This window comes from Euprymna scolopes, chromosome 31 (assembly GCF_053919585.1).
Source record: "Euprymna scolopes isolate OS-2025 chromosome 31, ASM5391958v1, whole genome shotgun sequence".
In the NCBI taxonomy this organism is placed as follows: domain Eukaryota; kingdom Metazoa; phylum Mollusca; class Cephalopoda; order Sepiida; family Sepiolidae; genus Euprymna; species Euprymna scolopes.
The window spans coordinates 55,301,950-55,324,966 of record NC_136512.1 but is presented as its reverse complement, the minus strand read 5'-3'; the positions used below and the strand labels follow the sequence as shown (position 1 = coordinate 55,324,966).

The 23,017-nt window shown below is 30.5% G+C and overlaps 1 protein-coding gene across 1 annotated transcript in view; it reads left to right on the top strand.

The window, feature by feature from the left end:
* Positions 1 to 23,017, top strand: part of LOC145255757 (DNA fragmentation factor subunit alpha-like) — a 56,357-nt gene that overhangs the window by 30,430 nt on the left and 2,910 nt on the right. Inside the window, exons 3-5 of the mRNA XM_080114408.1 lie at positions 8,869 to 8,993; positions 11,957 to 12,115; positions 15,383 to 15,540. Of these exons, the coding sequence (XP_079970534.1) occupies positions 8,906 to 8,993; positions 11,957 to 12,115; positions 15,383 to 15,540 (405 nt within the window). The 5' untranslated portion in view covers positions 8,869 to 8,905. The remainder of the gene's footprint in view (positions 1 to 8,868; positions 8,994 to 11,956; positions 12,116 to 15,382; positions 15,541 to 23,017) is intronic.

The following is a 23,017-nucleotide window of genomic DNA, read 5'->3' as shown; positions in this document are numbered from 1 at the left end:
GGAATCCCCAGCAGATAGGAGGCCCAGGTCACACTGTAGAAATAGACGAATCCTTATTCAACTGGAGGAAACATAACATTGGAAGAATCCTCGAACCGCTCTGGGTCTTCGGTGGCTATGATATCACCGACAAGGAGGATTTTTTGGTCACCGTCCCAAATTGAAACGCCAAAACCCTCCTTCCAATAATAAAAAAATATATTCTGCCGGGCACAACAGTTGTTTCCTAATGTTGGAAGGCCTATAACAAAGTTGGAGGAAAAGGGTTCCAACACCTCACTGTGAATCATAGTATTCACTTTGTAGACCCTACGACGAAGGCAACAACGAACCACGTCGAGAGGATGTGGAAGGAAGCGAAACAGCGTAACAAACAAGAATGTGGGACCAGCCGGGACCCGTGAGCTTCTGAATACATATTTACTAGAATTTATGTGGAGACAAAAATTTGGAAACGATCCTTTTGTCTCCATCAAAAATCATATTTCCGAAAGCTACCTGGTTGAGGAGCTTTATCCCATTTCCTCTGCCCCATCACATCTCTCTTTGCTGTTGATGGCCGATCAACAGTCGAACGAAGCAAAAGATTCCTAAGGAAATATCCTCCTCTCCAGAAAGTTGTTCCGCCAGCAAATAACAACCGTTTAAAAAAAAAAAAAAAAATGAAAAAAAAAAAAATCAATATTTTTGATAAAAAAAAAATAATACTAATAATTAAACAAAAAATTGTACTTACGCCTAACAATTATACGGGTAAACAACCTTTTTTTTGCAGATAAAAAAAAACAAAAAAACTTGTTGCTGATAAATATTATGCAAAAAAAAAAAAAATAAAATGAAACAAAAAATTGTACTTACACTAACAGTTATATCGGTAATCAACCTTTTTTGCAGATAAATACAAAAAAAACAAAACTTCTTGTTCATAATTATAAAAAAAAAAAAATACTACAATAAATTAAATAAACATATTTGTTTTTTTAAAGGTAGGTTTCTTGTTATTATTTGAAAATTTTCAGTTGTTTTTTTTTTTTCGTTTTGTTTTGCTTTTTTTCCTTAGTCTGCGTCTGTTACGTCGCTTGGCTGTCACCAATGATTGCTGGTCTCACCCGATCCGGGCTTGACGGGAAATCACGAGGATCCAGGTCAAATTATGCAAGAATACCAGAAGTTCAATATACAAGATAAAGTGATAGTATAAATGAAAATTTGAAATTAAATTCAGTAAATTAAAAAAATTATCACAAATCTATTATTCAACAAGGAATACAAGAACTTAGATTTTTCCTTTATCCATGGATTTTCAATAAATGGCTCATCTCATCAGAGGAAATGTTTTTAGCAAAATAAAGTTTATAAGCATTAATAAATTTGCTATTTAGCACGTATATTGAAACACTAAAAAGCTTGCATGAAAAGTCTAAAAGAAGCCAAGATCAAAAAGGATATTCCATGATGTAGTTAGGTCTAATGAAATCCTTTTTTAAACTGTTGTATTCCTGGTCGTAAAAGAAATTTATCATACATTTTTTAATTGACTGAATTTAATTCCAAATTTTTATTATATATACAATAACGGAATCTAAAAAAATATTTTCTTTAATAAAGCAAAACTATCAAGATTGAATCTCTACCCGGTTAAGAGGAGCAATTCATAAATTAACCCTTTAAAAACACTTGCAAGTGGTTGAAACTAACGTCAACGTTTTCTAGGTCAAACATGACGTCATTGTCGTAGTAGCAGGAGGTGGCCGAGTTTAGGGTGAAAGAATACCCACACACTCACCCCCACCCCACACACATTTTAGCTTTTATATTTATAGATGGACCCCGCCCTGGTTTAGCTAATGTATGATGCGTAAAATTGAAAGGAATAAAAAACAAAACTACCGTTAAAGAATACAAAAGGAAAAAAAAGAAGAAAAAAAAGAAAAAAACCCAAAAAGTTACCACGTAAAATGCAAATATGTTTATTTAAATCTAATTTTTTTGTTTTTTTTTAAATGGAAAAATAAAATTAAAAAAATAAAACTTACCGTGTATAATGAAAATATGTTTATTAGATTTTATTTATTTATTTATTTTTTTTGTTTCAGTGAAAAAAAAAATGAATAAATAAAACCAGAAAACTGACCGTGTTTTTTATTTTTTTTAATGTTGGTCGCTGTGAACCAATTTGAATGTCGTCTGATTCCAATGTCGATAGCGTAGTAGTAATTGTGCTAATGAAACTCTCAGAAATGCAATGTATAGAAATAAATAATGAATAAGTAACTAATCCGAAAATAGGAAGTCAACAGTAAATAAAATATTAAAGTGACTAATCAGTGCAAGATTTGAAGAACGCTGGCAGCTGACTGCTAAAGTTTCTTGTAAAAACTGGAATCCAATGTTAGTTTGTTTTGTTTAATTAATCCTTCGAATCGCAACCCCCCACCCACCTGCAAAAAGAGAAAAAATATAGAAACGTACGAATATCAAGGAACTGTAAGGGTAGTAGGCCTATAGCCACACCTCAGATCCTGTGCTGAAGTATGGGGACATTACATTTGAATGTAATGTCGTGATTTTTAAATCCTATTATGGTCAAACTCACACGGGAAAAAATGAGTTCATTTTATTTATATAGATAGAAGAAAGAAGATAGATAGATAGAATAAGATAGATAGAAAAGAAGAGAAGAGATAGATAGTAACTGGTGTCGTCCGGGAATGTTTTTAATTTAATTTTTGTTTTGTCTGTTTTGATTATTAATATTTTGAATAAGATTTTAAAAGTTAAATTCAATGATTATAATATCATTTGGCCATTAAATTATTAATTGGACCAATTTGTTATAAAAATACAATTTTGATAAGTAATGTTATTTTAATCTCTATTTATACAATTATCGTATGCAAATAGTTTGAAAAATTTTCACTCTTTTAAGACATGAGTTTTGCCAAGAATTTTAATGCCAGAAATCACTTTTTTATTCAACAGGTTAAATGCTTCCAAATTCTGTTCAAATTTCAAAGTGTCACCAAGTAACTTGTTCTTTTTATATATATATATATTTTTTTTAATTTTTAAAAAAAGATTAAAATGACTAACTTATTTATGAAGAAATCGAAATATACTTTGGTGGATTTAATTTCATAATTAAATTATTTATTTAAAATGGATTTTTTAAAAGTTTATTTTAGTACTTTGATGATTTGATTTTTGATTTCAATAAATAATTGATTAATAGTAAACCAGTTCATTTGTCATAATGGTATGAGTAATTGCTAATGGGCTGGTAGGCAGGGGTTTGATCTTTGATCATGTCATACCAAAAACTTAAAAAATATAGTACTTGTTGCCCCTTTGCTAAACTCAGCATTATAAGGGAAGGATCAAGAGCAAGTGGAGTAATTCTGAAAATGGTGTGGCGCCCTCCCTTATATCTCAATGTAGCAACTAATTAAATGGAAACCTTTGGGTCGTGCGTGACTATAATCGGCCACTTAGATTAATAGTAAATAAGATTATAATCTGTAGGTTATGTAGCGGCAAGAAATACTTACATAAGAAGTGGTAACATAATTTTCTTAATATAAATTTGATTAGTTGGGTATGGGTATGGGTATGGGTATGAAATCAGTCAATCACAATAAAATGACATCTTATGGTTGACCTTTAATACTTTCAAAGGTCAGTCTCACATTTTTGTTTTGCTTTGGAATTTGTTGTTTTTATTTTTCTACAACTGTCTTCCATTGTTTTTTGATGGTTTTTGAATTCCTGATTTATTTAGATTTGTACTGAGTGGCACAAAAGTCATGATGTCATCACTTGAAAACTGACACTTTTAATTTGTGCCCATACTAGGAATACTCAGAGAGATATACAGCGTGTTTGAGATAAATTTGACTCTTTTTGAAAAGGAAATGGGGAAAGATGTCATATCCTGGCCAATAATTGATATATTCATAAATTTATAATGCAACTCAAGGATGTTTTCCTAAATACAGCTTACTCGAAAAAAATGCTCTGAGCCTCCACCATGGCTCCTAGATATCTGAACCTGACAGATGTGGCCTTCACAGTATTTTCCTTCAAAACCTGTGAATGCCAGTTTGACCCTAGCAATCAGCTTGTCCTTGGTTGTATAGTTGCTCTCTTTCATAATTGCACTCCACACATAATAGTCCATTGGATTGTAATCAGGTCAGTTGAGTTGTATTGGCAGATATTGGCTCTGATAAAGTTGTGAAACTTCTCAGACAGTTACTTCTGAGTTTTTCTGTAAGTGTGAAATGGAACCGAGCCGTGCTGCCACACATATATATGGCCTCTCCTTTCCATCTACTGCTTGACAACAATGAACAACAACTCAATATAGCCATCTAAATTGAGGATGAATCCATTTTCAAAGATATGCAATAGCATGGCCTTTGTTAGAAACATATTCAAAGACCATCATTAGCAAGTGCAGTGTGAACAAGCAAAATGTAATAGGATGTCGCCACCTCCCTGTAAGAGCTGCAAAAAAACATAATGTCATCATCTTCCCTAACCGAGATATACATGTGACTGGGAATCGCTTATGCATTTCATATTCCCATGAAATTTCTTCCTTCAGAGGAAGCCAGTTCAACCTGCTTAACGTGAGTGCTGCTTCAGTAAAGACCATCACAGTTTGAAGAAATTTGGTCTTTATGATGCGTGGTACTTTGTGTGGATTATAGGCTATCTACCTGTAGTTCTGTATGTTGTGCAGCTGGTCCTGAGAAGAGCCTGAGCATCCTCTGCTTGACTGGGTGTTTCACTTGTTGATGAGGTTCTTTGTTTTCATAAGGCGAATCTCTTGGGTCTTAAGAGTGACTAATTGTTGCTTGTTGCTCTTATACAAAGATTAGCAAATATTTTTATTCAGTGCTTTCTTCATAGTCGTCACTGATGCTCATCTCTCTTGCCAAGGTCTGCATTGCCTTGCCCGGACCTTGCTGCACTTTTTATTTTTTCCAAGTTTCCCACTGAATTTTGCAAACACAGTCAGAACATAAGCTCAGATCCTTCCTGCTAGTCACTTTTACACATTTCCATCACAATTTTCCAGCTCATATTGCCAAACCTTCAAGGTATTCATGAATGGAAGTTTAATCAAATTTAAATTTGGGCCATATTAATACATATGCATAGTAATATTCAAAGACAAAAACATGTTTCTACTAAAAACAACTCTATACGAGTGCAATACTGATTTTTCAGTACTCTTCATTGCAGAACCAAATTAACCATTTTGCCAGACCAAATATTACTTTCATGATAATTTAGTACCACCTTCCATCAAACACCTAGCATGTCTCTAAAACACCAGGCTTTGCTAGAAGCGTAAGCTTTTTCTTTAATGGAAATACACTAGTGTTTATATTACACTAGTAGGCCACCTAGCATTCCACAGTCGTAAAATATGCTTAAATATGATATTTTGATTAATGCAAATTTCGTATTTATTATTATATTATATTATATTGAACCCAATATGTAGTAATGATTTAAAAAGTTAAAAAAAAAAAAAAATGACTTGTGCACCATCACTGAGAATCAAAACCAAAACGTTTAGCTTACGATTTACTTTTTCCTTTGACATTAATGTCTGAGCTATGAAGACATGTTTGCTGCAAGACTAAAAATTAAAACATGAACCAATAGCTATTACGTTATGCATGCATATTCGTAATACCGTCATTTAACTTTCACTTGGCAAATTCCATTTTTTTTTATTTTCACACTTTTGCACTGATTTTCCCTAGCTGCAAATTATTAGTTAAAAGAGTTGTCGGACCTGTGCTGTATATATTATTTAGAGCATGTTTGTAAAGAGGATTGGCATTGTTTTTGTTTTGTTTTACCCTGAATGAAATCTACAGAATTTAATTAAAATAAAAAGTAATACATAATAAAAACTGCCTGGAACCAAAAGAATATAAACGTTTTTATGTTTTGGAATGTTTTAGATGAGGATTGATAATTTTTATTTGGATTATTCCTGAAGTACTTCTTATGCAATAGCAAAAAATTGTTAAGTTATCAGTTCTAAGTAACATTCTTCAGGGGGTGGAAGATTCAATCGTTAGTATGAGCAATATTGATAATGCAATTACAAATTACTTAAGACTTTTACTTGGTCATGATTGATGGAACAAGAACATGTTACCCTCGTCGATTAAATAAAATATTCTGTTTGTAATTCCATACAGATTCCCGAGTTTGACAAAATGTACCTGTAGAAGATTGGAAATTTTATCAACTGAAGCATCTAAAATGGAAATAGTAGTTCAAATAATTGAAATAATGCAAGTTAAAATCTGTGTATCATTTATCAATTGGTGATTGTTTCTTTGAAAAGATTTTAATTAGTTAAATAATGATTTTGATATTCTCCACATTTTGGATCCTGTTTTGTTTTAAAAATTTTTTTTTATTATTGCTATCAATGGTGGCAAAGAGAGGAAGCAATAATGAAGATTTTCTAGAATATAATTTCACAACTATATTTCCTGTTATTAGGTATCAAAAACCAACCCAACTTAGATTGTTAAAATGGGTAAATATAGTGCAATTCCCATCAATTTAAACTTATGATGTTTCATCCAGTTTAATATTTTGAATTATTTGGATAGAATTTAGATGGAAAAAAAAATCTTTTCTCTATAAATATGAAATCCTTTGTCTTTTAATATATATTTTTTCAGGTTACTTCAATTTAGATTACTATTTTCGATGATGAGTGGTTTATTTTTTAATGGTGTTTTTCAACTTGATTCACACGTTATTATGTATCTCTAATGCATATCTGATTTAAAAAAAAAATGTGTCACTCATCAATATGGTGAGTTTAATATAGATATAATTGATTCCAGTAAAGCAACTGGCCCTGACGGTATTCCAATTATAGTACTCAAAAGACTTCAACCAGAACTAGCGCCCATCCTTACAAAACTGTTTAAAACGTTGTCTTAAGGAGAATTGCTTCCCATCACCCTGGAAAACCTCATCAATATGACCTGTATTTAAGAATTAAGGTGATCGCTTATCTTCCTCTCACTATAGGCCAATAAGTCTCCTGTGCATCATGAGTAAGTTGCTGGAATCTGTGTTAAATAGAGATGTAATCAACCATTTCAGCAAAAATAACCTTCTTAGTGACACGCAATATGGTTTCCGTTCTGCTGGATCTACAGCAGATGTGCTTACAGTTATATCTCATAGGATTAGCGAATTCTTGATGGAGGCTACCTTTCTAGGACAATTGCTCTTGCCATATCAAAGGCCTTTGATAGAGTATGGCATAAAGGTTTACTTCACAAGATCTCCAGCTACGGTATAGCTGGAAATTTCTTTTCAATTATTAAATCATTTCTCTCTTTAGGTTCATAAGAGTTGATGGGGACTACTATCAGGGACATAAGCTTCAGGGATACTATGTAGAGAGTTGAACAGCAAGATGTCTGTTGACATTATACTTGAACTTCTGCATGTCAGTACGGTTGGGGAAGCAGAAACCCGGAAAGAAATTCCAAAGTCTAGCACTTCTGGAGAAGAAACTATTAAAGTAAAAGGCTTTCTTACATCTAGGGATCTCTACTGTGTATGGAGTGGCACTTTGCTGCTTGTTGGGGGGTATTCACATTGAGGGAGTACAAGGGCTTGTGATTTGTTGGAGCATCCACCATTAAAATACTTGTAAAACAGGCAGAGGGATGCAACATTTCATCAATGGGTCAGAGGTTGAAGCTTACCTGACAGTTCAGGACCGATCAGGTTGATGACTCTCTTTTGAACCTTGTCCAGGAGTGAGACTAGTAGCAGATGCACCATCCAAATGTGACAACAATACTCTATATGGCCTTGTAGAGGTACAGGATACTTTCAGGTGTAAGTAACTTTCTAGCACGGTAGAGAGAGCCCACCTTCTTTGCAGCAGCCTTGGCAATGCTCTCAATATATCTATTCTAACTTATGTTACCCGTGAACGTTAAGCCAAGGAGTTTGAACGAAGTACTTTCAGGTAATGTATCTTTAGCCATAGCTATGAGTGGATGAGAAGGTTTCTTGTAATTATTAAAGGAAACGAGCTTAGTCTTGGCAGCATTGAATGCTACCATCCATTTTTGACCCCTTTCCACTACAGACTGGAGGTCTTCTAGGGTTTCCATCATTGGCTTGAATAATGTGTTATGAATCATATTAAAAAACTTCAATGTATTAACTGTTGAAATAAATTTCATAAGAGCATTCAAAATCGTGCTAACGTGTTATTTTTTTATTTTATTGTTTTTTTTGGGATCATGGGATTTTGCTCAATGTTTAGGCAGATTTGGTTTAATAATTATTGCTTCCATTCTGATTAATTTTCATTTACCACAAGATGATATAACATTTGTAAAGATTTTTCAGTTGTTTAAAGCTTGCATTTTTAGTTATACATTTTGAAAATAGACCGTTGGAAGAATAACACACAAGATATCAAATTTTCTAATTTACAACTATTAACATAATACCTGAGTTATGTAACTTTGACCCCTGACTCTCAGGTGTGTGAGAGAAAAAAGGAACTGTTATGGTGAAGATATTAATAAAAGCAAATACGGATCATAAGTCTTTATTAACTGTCTGTCTCCTATTAGTATTCTCTATATATAATGTATTTCTTATTATATGCAACAGTATCATAATTTGGTGACTAATAGTTCTACCAGAATAAATGTGACATTGTTTATGATTTGCAAAAATCTGTACTGACAGTAAATAGTTTTTTGTATATAACTAAAATCAAATTTTGATTTAGGATGTATGATTTCTCTATTGAAACCTCATCACTTTTGTTTCTCTTTTCAGATCTTCGTTAGAATATTAGCACAAAAACAACACGAAAATGTCTCGACCTTTCAAAATCTGGAATGCTGATCGCACTCTGCGAAAATCAGTTGTAGCCAATTCTTTACAGCAAATGATTCAGTTTGGTAAGTAAATTTAAGATTTTTTGAAAATGTTTTTTCTCATAGCTTGGAGTGAGAATTGTGACCTTTTAAAGGAAATCCCACGATTATTTAATTATGATAAATTAGACTTTAGTTACAAAAAATGGCCCAAATAACCTATAATGTAGAATGACCCCCACCCCCAATGCCACCTATGGAATTGTTAAAAAAATTCACAATTCTTTCTGCAATCCAAACATATTTTATACAAATAAATTTTAGTTTATGTCCACTAAGTTTCAGTCATAAATGTACAACAATTTTATTTTTATAACTAGCATGATTAGCTAATCTAATTATAATTGTGGTAGCTAGGTGAGTACTTGCTGTGAGGATTTCGCAAGGAGAATTTTAGGTAGCTCAGCAGAGCGCCTATAATAGCAGACAAAAATTGATTATATATATTTCATGAGAGGAAAAGAGAGAATTCCTCCTTAGATTCCAAAGTCAGTTTTTCATCAGGGCTCTACATTCCGAGTGAAACAGTCGCATTTGCGAGTGAAGTTTCAAAGTGGCGACTAGAAATAATGAAACACTTATCTTTTGGCAATTGTATATCTTTCACTGACAATACTACTGAGTGAAAAATATCTTTTCAACTTTTTTTTAATAAAACAAACAAAGTTAAATTATTTAAATAATAAAAATTTGATAGAACAATATACTCTTTTTTTATTAACGAAGGTTGTTTAAAAAAACATTTGGAGAAATTAGAATGTTTATATCTTCAAGTATCCACATAAAATTAGTTTGGTATATATTAAAAATTACACTTAAAAAATACAGAAAAACTTTATTATGTACATAATCGTCACAAAACAAGATGTCATATTCAAAAAATTACGTAGGTTTGGCTAGTAACTTTTCTATTTGGCTAGTAAACGAAAATATTTAGTTGTCAAAGGTCAACTCAAGATAAATTTGTCTATAGAGCTCTGTTCATTCTGTCAATAAATAATGCTCTGGGCTACACTAAAATTTTGTAAAACAATTGGAAACTTCTGGAGCAGAAGAATAGTTACATTATTGTTTTTTAGCAAACGTATCAATTGATTTTATGTAAGATTTCTATTTTAGACCCAGAATGCAAACAGATATATGAAACTTGCTAAACAATTCAAGGGAAAAACAAGTAATTATATCAATTTAAGATATTTATAAAATTAGATATAGGGTATTCCAAATTGCCACCTATGGAATTGTTTATAAAATTCACGATTCTCTGCCTGACTTGTCCACAAAGTTTTAGTTTTTGTCTTATCACAGTTCAATTATATGCTCACTTAGATACGACATGCAAATTTTTCAATTACTTTGATACGCTCCTCTCTTCTTTGTATTGCCTTGGTTTTGATTGTGATCATTATCTTCAGTTCAGTAATAGTCTGCAGATTTTTGTTGATAGACATTATCTTTTGAGATAACTGTACGGATAAAAATCTAAGGGCTGCGTTTATGGTCCGGAGAATATGAAGTTTATTTAGGATCTTCTACTAATAAGGCAACCACTCAAGTGTTCCCACACATCATTGAACATTGATTAAATGAGTAAAATTTATTGGACAAATCAGACGTAGACTGAAGAAAGGATTGTGAATTTGATTACCAATTCCATGACATTTTTTTGTTTTTTGTGGGGGAAGGGTCACCCTGTATTTCTCCACCTCTTCTAAACACTATCCCAGTTTAATAATAACTTCACAAACATTTATTTATGAAAATCAGACTTCTATAGTTATGGGGGGAGAAATTTTAAAATAAATCCGACTGCAAAGTTTATATTTACTTTGCTCCTCACAAAAACAGTTGTGCACAGTCAGTTATTGATGTGAGGAAAATCTAACTCACTCTGGATTGGGAGAAAAATAAAAATTGCCTAGGTCTAAAACGATTTCTTCTTTCTTACTGATCAAAGAGAGAAAAAATATTGTATCAGAACAGATACTACACTTTGCTACTAGCAAGAATGCTAAAGAATCGGTTACACTGTTTAGGTTAAAATGAGAATTCTTTGTTTTATGTTGGGGAGAAGCAAATTTCACGTTTCTTAAAAGACACATTTACTCAGCTGAATAAATGTGTATGATCACTTCTCATGTGTCTCTGTTTTTTGTCTCTACGTAACTTGCAAATTATTTTATTTATTTACAATTATTTACTTATTGCAAAAATGCAATCGTGTAATGTTGCAAAATTAACTTTCAAAAATCATATTTAAAAGAAAATAATTAAATCCACCAGAATGCATTTAATTTCTTTGTAAACACAGCAGCCATTTTAATCTTTTTTAATTGTTGAAAAACAAATAATTACATGAATTACTTTAAAATATGAAAGGAATTTGGAAGTATTTAAACTGTCAAATAGAAAGTCAGCTATGGCTTTAAAAGTTTTAGCAAATAATCATGTATAAAAAATTTACTTTTAGAAACTGTTTACATTCAAAAATTTTATAAATATGGATTAAAACACATTAATGTAACAACATTAGTTTTAGGTTATAGTTTTGGTCCAATTAATAATTTAATCAACAAATATTAAATTCCATTTTCAAAATCTTATTTAAAAATAATTCTGTAAAAAATAAAGATTGGTAAAAGTCTTAATTTGTTATTCTTGATAATTATTGTTTTGTAGTAAGCAGTGAATCCCTACAAGGCTGTCAGTTATAACTAATTGTTTATCCGTTACACATATCTTGTTATGGCTGCTAGAAAGAGAACAATCTACCACCATGGATTAAATAAAAGGTTCTGTTAAAAATTCTGTTCCTGAGTTTGACATAAAATTTCCAAAGTTACACTTGAAGGAAATCGAAAATTTCATTACTTGAAATGTGCAAAAAAAAAAAAAAATGAGAATAGTATTCAGAAAGATCCAAACAATATTTTAATTTCTGACCATTGCAAATTTCTTAATTTTAATTCTTGTTTTTATATTTTTAGGAAAAAGTAAGCTGGATATTATGCCAAATCTACCGGTAAAAGTTGTCTTAGAATGTGATGGTACTGAAGTTGAAGATGAAGAATATTTTGCATTTATGCCATCCGACACCGTTTTCCAATTCCTGCAAGGCACAGACAAATGGAAACCTCCACAAGCAAGTAAGAGATAGAACAAAGATTATACTCTTCTTTTTGTTTACTGTACTCAATGACCTATTAAATGACCAAATCATCCTCTGTGTGCCAGCCAGGCTTCTACTCAATCTTCAGAGACAATGGATAACCCCTGTAAGAGTGCTAATGTGGGAAGTCTATTCTTAAGCAAAAGTTACACAATACCGAACCACACCTTTTGAACTGACACTGGTTAAGTCTAGTGGCAAACAGAAGTTCAAGTCAATACCAGGATAATCAGAGAGCACTTATTATTTTGAAATAGTCACCCATTTAATATTGACAAAACTTCTCAAAGTCACTGACCTTCAGTGATCTAACAAGAACTGGTGTGTCAAGTGATTATGCCATGTGCGCTTTAGTATTGCATATAAGGGTCACTTATATTATATATATACATAGGATTTTGCAAGGAAATATCGCCACCTTCTCACATACAGTGCCTGATACTTCCAAATAATCATCCATCTGGTATTTACCAAGCTCAACGTCACTAAACTTCAGCTATATAATGAGAACCGGTGTGTCAACATGATTATGCTGATAAATCTATACAAATAAAATTTAATGTATTTGTGTGTTTGCAACATACTCTGACAAGAGGTAATTGGCAGTGAATATGATACTAGTAGAAACTATAATGTTGATAATGACCAAACATTAATACATTTTTAGAAGAGATTTTAAGAAAATTTTAAGTTCAATATTATTAGCAACCATTTGTTTAGATCCAGATTGTAAACTTTTATCTCTGTCAAAGAGTCAATGTATTTGGATAAATTTGTAACTGTTTATGTACAGACTAATATATATATATATATATATATATATATATATATATATATATATATATATACATCAGAATAAAATTATCTAACAATCAACTGGTATGGAAACCTGTGATTATAAGTCTTACAAAATAGTATTGGCAGTAATATTCTATAAGTACTATCCCATCTAAATAAAAATTGCTCGATATACAAGATAGAGCAAATAAATCAAATTTTAGTCATTCAATAAATTCAAAAAATTATGACGTGAAATGGTTAAATTTCAAATCAAAAGATTTTTATTATTCTATGTAAGACAAAGAATACATTTGAAATATTATAACTCCTTATTCTATAGGATTTCGATGTCTACCATTTCTTCAGAGGAGGAAATATTAGCAAATAATCATAATGGTTTACACCTTATTTGCTAAAGTCAGTGAGACATGGAAAATCACAATTAAAAGTTTTTAAGTATTTAAATATCATAGAATAAGGGAAGTTAATGAAAAGGATATAAAAAATTCACATCCAAATTGCATGGTAAAATCCGAAGTGAATGTCTTTGATAGCAGTGTGGTAAAGTGATCCAAACTGTATTTTGAGTAATCCACATAATCCAAAGTAGGCATTTTCCTGGAGCAATTTTCTTTGTTTATATAATGAGTCCGGTAAAAAATTAAAAAAATTTTTTGTTATATATAGGTCCGGTGGACTTTAGCAAATAAGGTGTAAACCATTATAATTATTTGCTAATATTTTCTCCTCTGAAGAAATGGTAGACATCGAAATCCTATAGGATAAGGAGTTATAATATTTCAAATGTATTCTTTGTCTTACACAGAATAATAAAAATCTTTTGATTTGAAATTTAACCATTTCATGTCATAAATTTTTAAATTTATTGAATGACTAAAATTTGACATATGTGTGTGTGTGTGTGTGTGTGTGTGTGTGTGTGTGTATATATGTCACTTGACCAATCATCACCAAACTTGGTCCAAATATCGGTATGGTCTTACTTAGAATTGATTTAATTTTAGGATATCTTGGTCAAAGTCTGTATCATAAAAAAGGTAAAAGTCACACTTTTGGCAATAACTTTGGTTCTGTTCATTATAGAGATTCTTTACTTGGTCCATATTGTAGCCAATAAAATCTCACATCTTATATAAACTTGATCTTGAAAAGTTTGGTCAAGTTTGATATTTTGATAGAATTTTAATTCACATTTTCATGCGGAAGTGTACAGTCTCATGACTGATTTTTACATTCTTGTTTTTTATCATCGACTTGATTTGCACTTGAAAAATATTATTTATAAAACTGAAAATGAAGTTTATTTTTTCTTTAAATTTAAATAAACGAATATTTTTTGTTTTGGAGAAAGCAGAATTATATTTCTTTTGTACAAACAAAACTTTAAAACAAATTTTGGTGCTTCTACAGAACTGGGACGAGATTTTTGGAAATTGTAAAACTGAATTTCACATGAAAACAATGGTATCTACGTATTCCTCATATTTTTAAGATGATTATATCCAAAAATGACGAAAATTGATGAGGGAGAAAATATTTTGTTAAAGAAAATAGAAAATAGAATTTGATGAAAATAATCGTAAAACACAGGGGAGTTCAACAGAGAGATTATTTTCCGTTCGAATTACACAAAGATGGCGACAATTTTTCACCTGCTAACACGATTAAATTTGTTTTTTTTTTAATAATTCAGTAACATTCAGGTAATTTCGACTGCATAATTTAGAAGCTACCATTATAATTTATTAGAATTGACAAAAAAAATCAGTAGAAACCATTGTTTTTTTATCTGAAAACTCCATTTATTGACTACAAAATCTCGTCCCAATAGTGTAGAAGCACCTACATTTTTTTCCATACAAACATTATTGGGATCAGAGTTATCTCCCTTAGTGATGTAGGGTTTTAAAATGAAACAGTGCTAATGTCACATTCATTAGTTCTCTGATACCTCACATGGTCATAAATTCAGAAATGAGATTGTCTCTTATTGGCATAACTTTCAACCTGCTTCTGAAACCTGAATGGGCTTTGCCTGTTAAATTTACTTTTCTAATCAAGTCAACCGACTGTCAGATAATGGACAAAAAAACAACAACAAAAAGAAACAACTGCTTGAATTATTCGAGTAGCACATTGCCACTGTTGAGATTATATAAGTAATTTTACATTTCTGTTCATTCATACACTTTCGTTTTGTCTTTCTAACAACTCATGCATTTTTGTATTATGATGAAACATATTTCTTATTTAAAATTCGTTTCTCCTAGTTCTTTTGTATACCTTCATACTCTCCAGTTTTGTTGCTATAAATCATCTTCAGAATGTGATAATTTATAATTGGATGTGGAAAAACATGATGAATGTACAGACAGACACGTTTAATTTTTTACATATAAGAAATACAAGATAGCTTTATTTTATGTATAATTTAATTTTGCAGCAGCTGTGTCTGGTCACACATCTCAAATGGACTATGATGAAGTGGATTGTGCTGGTGGAGATGGTGATGGGGGCCTCTCACCCAGGCTTACTCATTTATTACAGAAAATACAGAAGGACTTAACGTCTGTTATTTTACTTTCGGCTGATGATTTAGAGGTATGTATGTTCAACTGGTGATCAGCCAGTACAGTAGCGTAAGATTATCAGTGAATCAGGGAGTAAATAATTTTATAAACTAATATAAAGGTTTATGTTTATATATTTGTATGCATAGGATTCACTCATAAACTAATTGAATTTTGGAACAAATCTGCTAGGCATAACAGTGAATTGGAGTTTCATATAAAGCAAATGAAAAGAAGGTAGAATCTACTTGAAAATTCATATTTTTCAATTTTTGTGAAATTTTAATAATAGATATTAGACATTAATAAATATCCCTCCAATTTCAGTTTTTTTGGCATATTTTAAATGGCATAACTTTCTATTTAGTTCAGATATTTTATATTTAAATTAAATTTGATCCATAGTCATAAAACAGTGATGAAGCAAGATTTCCTGAATTTCAATTTTTTATTAAGACTCGTTAAGCCTTAAATTTTAGACATCTTTTAGAATTAAAATCATGTAATGGAATTTGATAAAGATTTTAATAAGGATTCTATACATGCGGTTTAATATCAATTTATTTTGATTTTAATCTTTGTAAGACTGTTCAATTTGAGGAATTTTACCCATCTTGGGACGGGTATTCTTCTAGTTTATTTATTTAAAGGAAAGCTGTTTGTCACTGAAACTACACAAAGCACACCAACAAAGCTGATCTATTCTTATTCAACATTGCCTTAGACAAATAATATGTAATGAAATTCATTCTTTTGAGTTAAACTAAAAGTGAATTCACGAGGAGTATAGTCAATATTTTGAATAACCTTTTTATTGTGTAATTTGGAAATAAATTGTGTAGTCATTTGTGTTCTTCAAGAATTTGTGAAAAGTGAAATAATATCTGAGGAATAAGTGTTTTTCTTCAAACTATTTTCCTTATCAACATTATTTCTCTTCAGATTATTGTGAGAGGGAGACAAGAAATTCAATGTTGACTAGTAGCAATAATTTCCATATGTTTCATTATAGTATTGTATTGTAGACAAGAAACTCCATATTGGCCAGGAGGAACAGCAGTAATAATAATACATTGTTTTGAAAATCGTATTATGCTGAACTAAAAAATGTTTGATGTTTTTAATAGAACAGGTGTGTGTAATAATACAGTATTACACTTGGTAAGTTGTATATACTTAATGGAGAAGGGGCAGACAAGAAACTAGGCGTTAGATGAGAAAACATTAAAACAAATGCAAATTATTTTTGTGTCATTGTGCTGATGAGCATATATCTAAATAAACACAATATCATCAACCGATCATACACTATCCCTGGTTGTTTTTTGTCTTGCTTTCTTTGAACATGTAAATGAACTTATACTAATACATTAAATTCATTTATCTCCCGTTTAGTCTCTATCTCTGTCTGTCTCTCTCTCTCTCTATCTCTCTCTAAATATATATGTGTGTGTATGTGTATATATATGTGTGTGTGTGTGTGTGTATATATATATAGGAGGGGAAAACATAACGTGTGTGTATGTATATGTATATATATGTGTGTGTGTATGTATGTATATATATATATATATATATATATATATATATATATATATATATATGTATATATATTATATATATACAGGGTGTTTCAAAAGTCTTGGGAACATAAAGATTTTTAATAACTCAAAAACTATTAGGAGTTAAAAAATGAAATTGGTACCGTTGGAAAGGTTAAAGTTTCAAGTTATGTGGGGAATCTTCAAACTTGCTCAATATGAGCACCATTCGTCACACGGCAGACATCTAGTCGATAGTCCATTTCCTGCCAAACGCGTTCCAGCATCTTGACGTCAATGGTTCCCACAACTGCCGTTATTCAAGCCTTTAGTTTGTCAATATCTCTTGGAATAGGCAGCACATAGACTTGTTGCTTGACAAAGCCCCAAAGGAAAAAGTCACACGGGGTAAGATCTGGAGACCTAGGAGGCCAGGGCATGAGAACGTCATCACCTCGCCCAGATCTCCCAATCCATCTACCAGGCAGCCTTGTGTTAAGAAACTGCCTTACTCTAAGTCTCCAGTGTGGTGGTGCACCATCTTGTTGAAAAATGAAGTCATCAGATTCTGCTTCTTCCAACTGAGCCATTAACCAGTCTTCCATCATGTTGAGATAGGATTCACCAGTGATAGTTGCCTCTTCAAAGAAGAACGGTCCATAGACACCTTTCTTGGAAATTGCACAAAACACGTTCACTTTTGGTGAATCTCGCTCGTGCTCAAGAATTTCATGAAGATTCTCAGTACCCCATATGCGAGTGCTATGCTTGTTAACTTTGCCATTCAGATGGAAGGTCGCCTCATCGCTAAAAACAAGCCGGTCATCAAAGCCGTTATCTTCCAACTTCTCTTGCATTGCAATGCAAAAGTCATGGCGAAGTGGCTTATCAGTGTCCTTCAACTTTTGGACCAACTTGAGCATGTAAGGTACCATTTGCAGTCGTTTCCTTAAGACACGCCAGACAGTTGCTGGAGCAAGCTGAAGTTCCCTGCTGGCTCTTCTCACTGATTTACGGGGGCTCCGCTGAAAGGCTGTCCGGACTTGCTCAACTGCAGCTTCTGAAGTTGAAGGGCGACCTGTTCGCTTACTTGGGCACAAACACCCATCTTTCACAAATTTAGCATGCCATCTGACAATGGGTTTCCTTTCAGGGACTTCTTTTTTAAATTTCCTGCGAAATGCACGCTGAACACATGTCCACGATTCAGTCTTTGCAAATTGGAGGACGCAAAACGCCTTGTCTTGTTTAGAGAACGCCATTACTGCACATGGAAAGATAAGACGAAAATCATTAGTATGACCAAAAACTTGATTAAGCAAGCTTTAAAATGACACCAGTTTCATTTTTCTACCTGGAATAGTTCATGAGATATACGAATTTGTAATGTTCCCAAGACTTTTGAAACACCCTGTATTATATTTGGTAAGGTGATTGATAATTTATAATTCAAAATTGAAATTAAAAATTAAAAATCTGTTTCATAAGGACGAGCACTACAAAGCCAATAAATTTACGATCATTTCGGAAACGATGTTTTTTTTATTGTGACAGACATTGAGTCAAAGGCAATACTTTTAGCATATAGTTTTTTATGAAAACAAAGTCTCCTCATCAGCAAAATATTGGGTATTTTTTTTTTTAAATAAAAGACACCATAAATAAACCGAAGCTACAGACTACATCTAAATGAATTGCTCTGAGGATTATTACGGCTTTCAAAAGATGAACCATTTTAAGGTAAAGATATATATATATATATATATATATATATATATATATATATATACACTTATATTTGTTGAAATTGTCTTAATAGCATCTTATTATAACATTATACATAATCTAAACCCAGTTTTGTAATTTTATTCTAACGTTTACTCTAAACACAGCTATGTAATTTTATTCTAACTTTTATTATTAACCAATATTACTTTACTTATCTACATCATTAATTAACTATTTTTCCTTATATTTTAATATTTTCCAGATTCATCTGCACTACTTAATTGCTAGGTTTATTTATGGTGTCTTTTATTTAAAAAAAAAAAACACCAAATATTTTGCTGATGAGGAGACTTTGTTTTCATATATAACATTAAAATACACTTTGCTCTATAGAAAATTGCTCTAACCACCTTTAAATATATTATATTTAAAATTTTTTTTTTTTTTATTCAATTTTCACCCCAAACAAGGCACAGTGTCACTTTGAAGCAGGGGGCTACTATTAGGGACTTAATTAGCGGAGTCATTATGAAGGGAGAAGAGTAGAAAGATGTTTGTTAACATTACACTTGAACTTCTGCATATCATTGCAGTTGGGAAAGCAGAATCCCGGAAGGGAGTTCCAAAGACCCGCAGTTCTGGGGAAGAAACTATTGGAGTAAAAGGCTTTCTTGCACCTAGGGATCTCTACTGTAAAGGGATGAGACTTAGTAGCTTGTCGGGTTTGTCGGGGGTAGTTACGTCGGGGAGGTACAAGTGTTTGCAGTTCGTCAGAGCATTCACCATTAAAGTATTTGTAGAACAGCAGAAGTACCCGTCGTTGACTTGGTTCAAAAACAGCCTACAGAAAATGGACTGTGATTGATGAAAGTATGATAGGTTATGAAAAGAAGGGGGTTGTAAAGAGATAGGTTTTGATACTCAAAAATTTTACCCTAAGCAAAATATGATGAAAGTAAAGATAATTTTCACAAAAATATATTTTTTATATCAACTTTGTTTCCATTCATAGCAAAGAGTGACCAACAAAATGATGTTTCCTTACAAAGAGAAAATCTTATAATATAAATATACAAGAAATAAATGTTACCATAGTCAATAAAAGTTACTTTTATGGTAGAAAAGTTCATTGGTTTGTATTTTTAAGTAGTTTGTAAAAAGAATTTCTTTTTTTTTAATTCACGAACCGGTTTAAAAAAAAATCAAAATGGCAGCGACTTTGAAATGGAGAGCCCCGTTTTCAATATGAAGGAGGGGCACCTTAGCATTCTGTGTTAACAATTTAAGAGAGTTCCGTCAACGTAAGGAATATTTATAAACATATTTTAATGTTTTCCATTATTTTGTGCTTGAGGAATATTCAATTATGGCATGTGTAGTTTATATAAAAATTCATTTAAATAGTTATCGCCTCAAATTTCGTTTTAATTTCGGTTCGCTGAAATTATTTCAAGTAAAGAGCATTAAAAACTATTTCAAAACAAAAAAAAAACATGAACTGAACTTTTATTGACTATGGTAACATTTATTTCTTGTATATTTATTTTTAGTCGTTTGTTGGCTTTTCTGCTAAACACTCTTACTAAATAATATCGACGAAATATCAAAAAACAATGAAACAAAAACAGTTTTGAAAAATAATGAAGCTTTACTTACTTTAGTTAAATAATCCGAAACAGCAAAATGGGATATTAAAAAAGTAAACACGTAATTATTTTAGTTTTTTAAAGCAAAGAATCGCTATGAATATGAATAAGAAGAAAATGGCGCCCTTTTCAAGCAGAACGGCTTCGTTTCAGTTTTACAGTATTGAACGGTGTAGTATTGTGCCGTCGGATTCAGGATTGTACTATTGTAATGTAAAGAACATGCAGAAAGGGTTGACATCAACCGAATTCCTTCTAGTACACTGACAAAAAAAAAAAAAGCTTAAACAGATGTATAAATAAACATAAAAAGGTTATATAAATGTTTTTAAAAAGACACATAATCACGTGAGCAGGATCTTTTCCTTCTTTTGGCATGATAACAAGTAACATACTTATTTTTTATTATTTATCTATTTTCGAAAGAGTGCCACGTGCAAGTGGAGAAAGAAAAAAACAGAGTTATGCAAAATTTGTGTCGAGAATTGTCTAAAGTTCCGACTTTTTTTTGGCTTTCACTTGAATAAGAACGTAAATTTATGAGGTGAATTTATTCGACACAATATGATTCAACTCAAAAAAAAAAAATAAAAGCTGACGTGAATTAAGATTAAAGTTAAGGTGTTATTATGGACACTCACCCCTTTTAAAAAACCTTGTTAAACTTTGTGACATATTTCCATTCTATGGAGGTCAAGCGCGAACGAACACCCATAATTTTATTATACCATATTTCTTCAAACTGAAACATAATTATCAAAGTATACTTACGCAAATAGATATGAAAAGTCTTTGTTAAAGTTTGTGAATATTTCCATGGAGTACAGGCGTGAACGCAGACCCCACAATTTTATTATACCATCCCTATTTAAGTTGAAACATACTTATCAACATATTCTCATGTACATCTATATCAACACCCCTTGTAAACGTTTTTTTTCATTTTTTATTTCCATACTTTGGGGGCCAAGCGCGAACGCAGATCCACAATTTTTATGAACCACCGTTCTGCCAGATCAAACATACCCATTCCTGATCCTCGATACATCTTCTATCATTATATGTAATCAGCTTTTTTAAAATAGTCAACCATAAAGGAGCCTATTCGTGACCACACATACACACACACATACATACATTCAGCTTTATATTAGAGATATATATATTATATTATATATATATTATATATATTATATTATGTATATATTATATATATTATTTTATATATATATTATATATATATATTATTTTATATATATATTATATATATATATTAGATTATATATATATTATATATATATTATATATATTATGTTATATATATTATATATATTATTTATATATATATATTATATATATAATATATATATTATGTTATATATTATATATATATTATAATATATATATTATGTTATATATTATATATATATTATATTATATATATTATATTATATATATCATATATATATATTACATATATATTATATATATTATATTATATATATATCATATATATATATTACATATATATTATATATATTATATTATATATATATCATATATATATATTACATATATATTATATATATTATATTATATATATATCATATATATATATTACATATATATTATATATATTATATTATATATATATCATATATATATATTACATATATATTATATATATTATATTATATATATATCATGTATATATATTACATATATATTATATATATTACATTATATATATTATATATATATTATATATATTATATATATATTTATATTATATATATTATATTATATATATATTATATATATATTATATATATATATATATAGTTATATATATATTATATATTATATTATATATATTATATATATATTATATATATAAATATATAATTATATTATATATATATTATATTATATATATATTATATATATATTATTATATTATATATATATATATATATATATATATTATATATATATTATATATATATTATTATATATATATATATATATATATATATATATATATATATATATATTGAAAAAATTCAATATGGCATAATGGAAAAATATAAAGGTAACTGCAGCTTCTCTTCCAATTTTCGCATTTTCACCATGTCAAATTACATTTTAATTCCTTTTGACAGATTGATTGTTGCTATTTCTTCTGATGAGTTAAGGGCATAATAGATTCACTGATTGATATAATAATTAAGTGATTGATTTTGTGCTATGAAACAGATACTGTCAAGAATTGTATAAATCAACTGATTTAAAGGAATAAATTGTAAGTTGAATTTTGGAATATAAATTTTTGTCATTTATTCTATGTGTGTGTGTTTGTGTATGTATATATATATGTATGTATATGTGTGTATATATATGTATATATATGTGTGTGTGTGTGTATATATATATATATTTGTAGTCATCGACATACAGTCCTGTTTTGTTGTCACAACTCATCAGTGCCGCTAGACTAGCACCTCTCCCAAGCCGAGGATTGAACCTAGAACTATCGCATTGATAGTCAGCAGTTCTACCAATTGACCCACGGGAGCGGTATGAGATTTTTTGT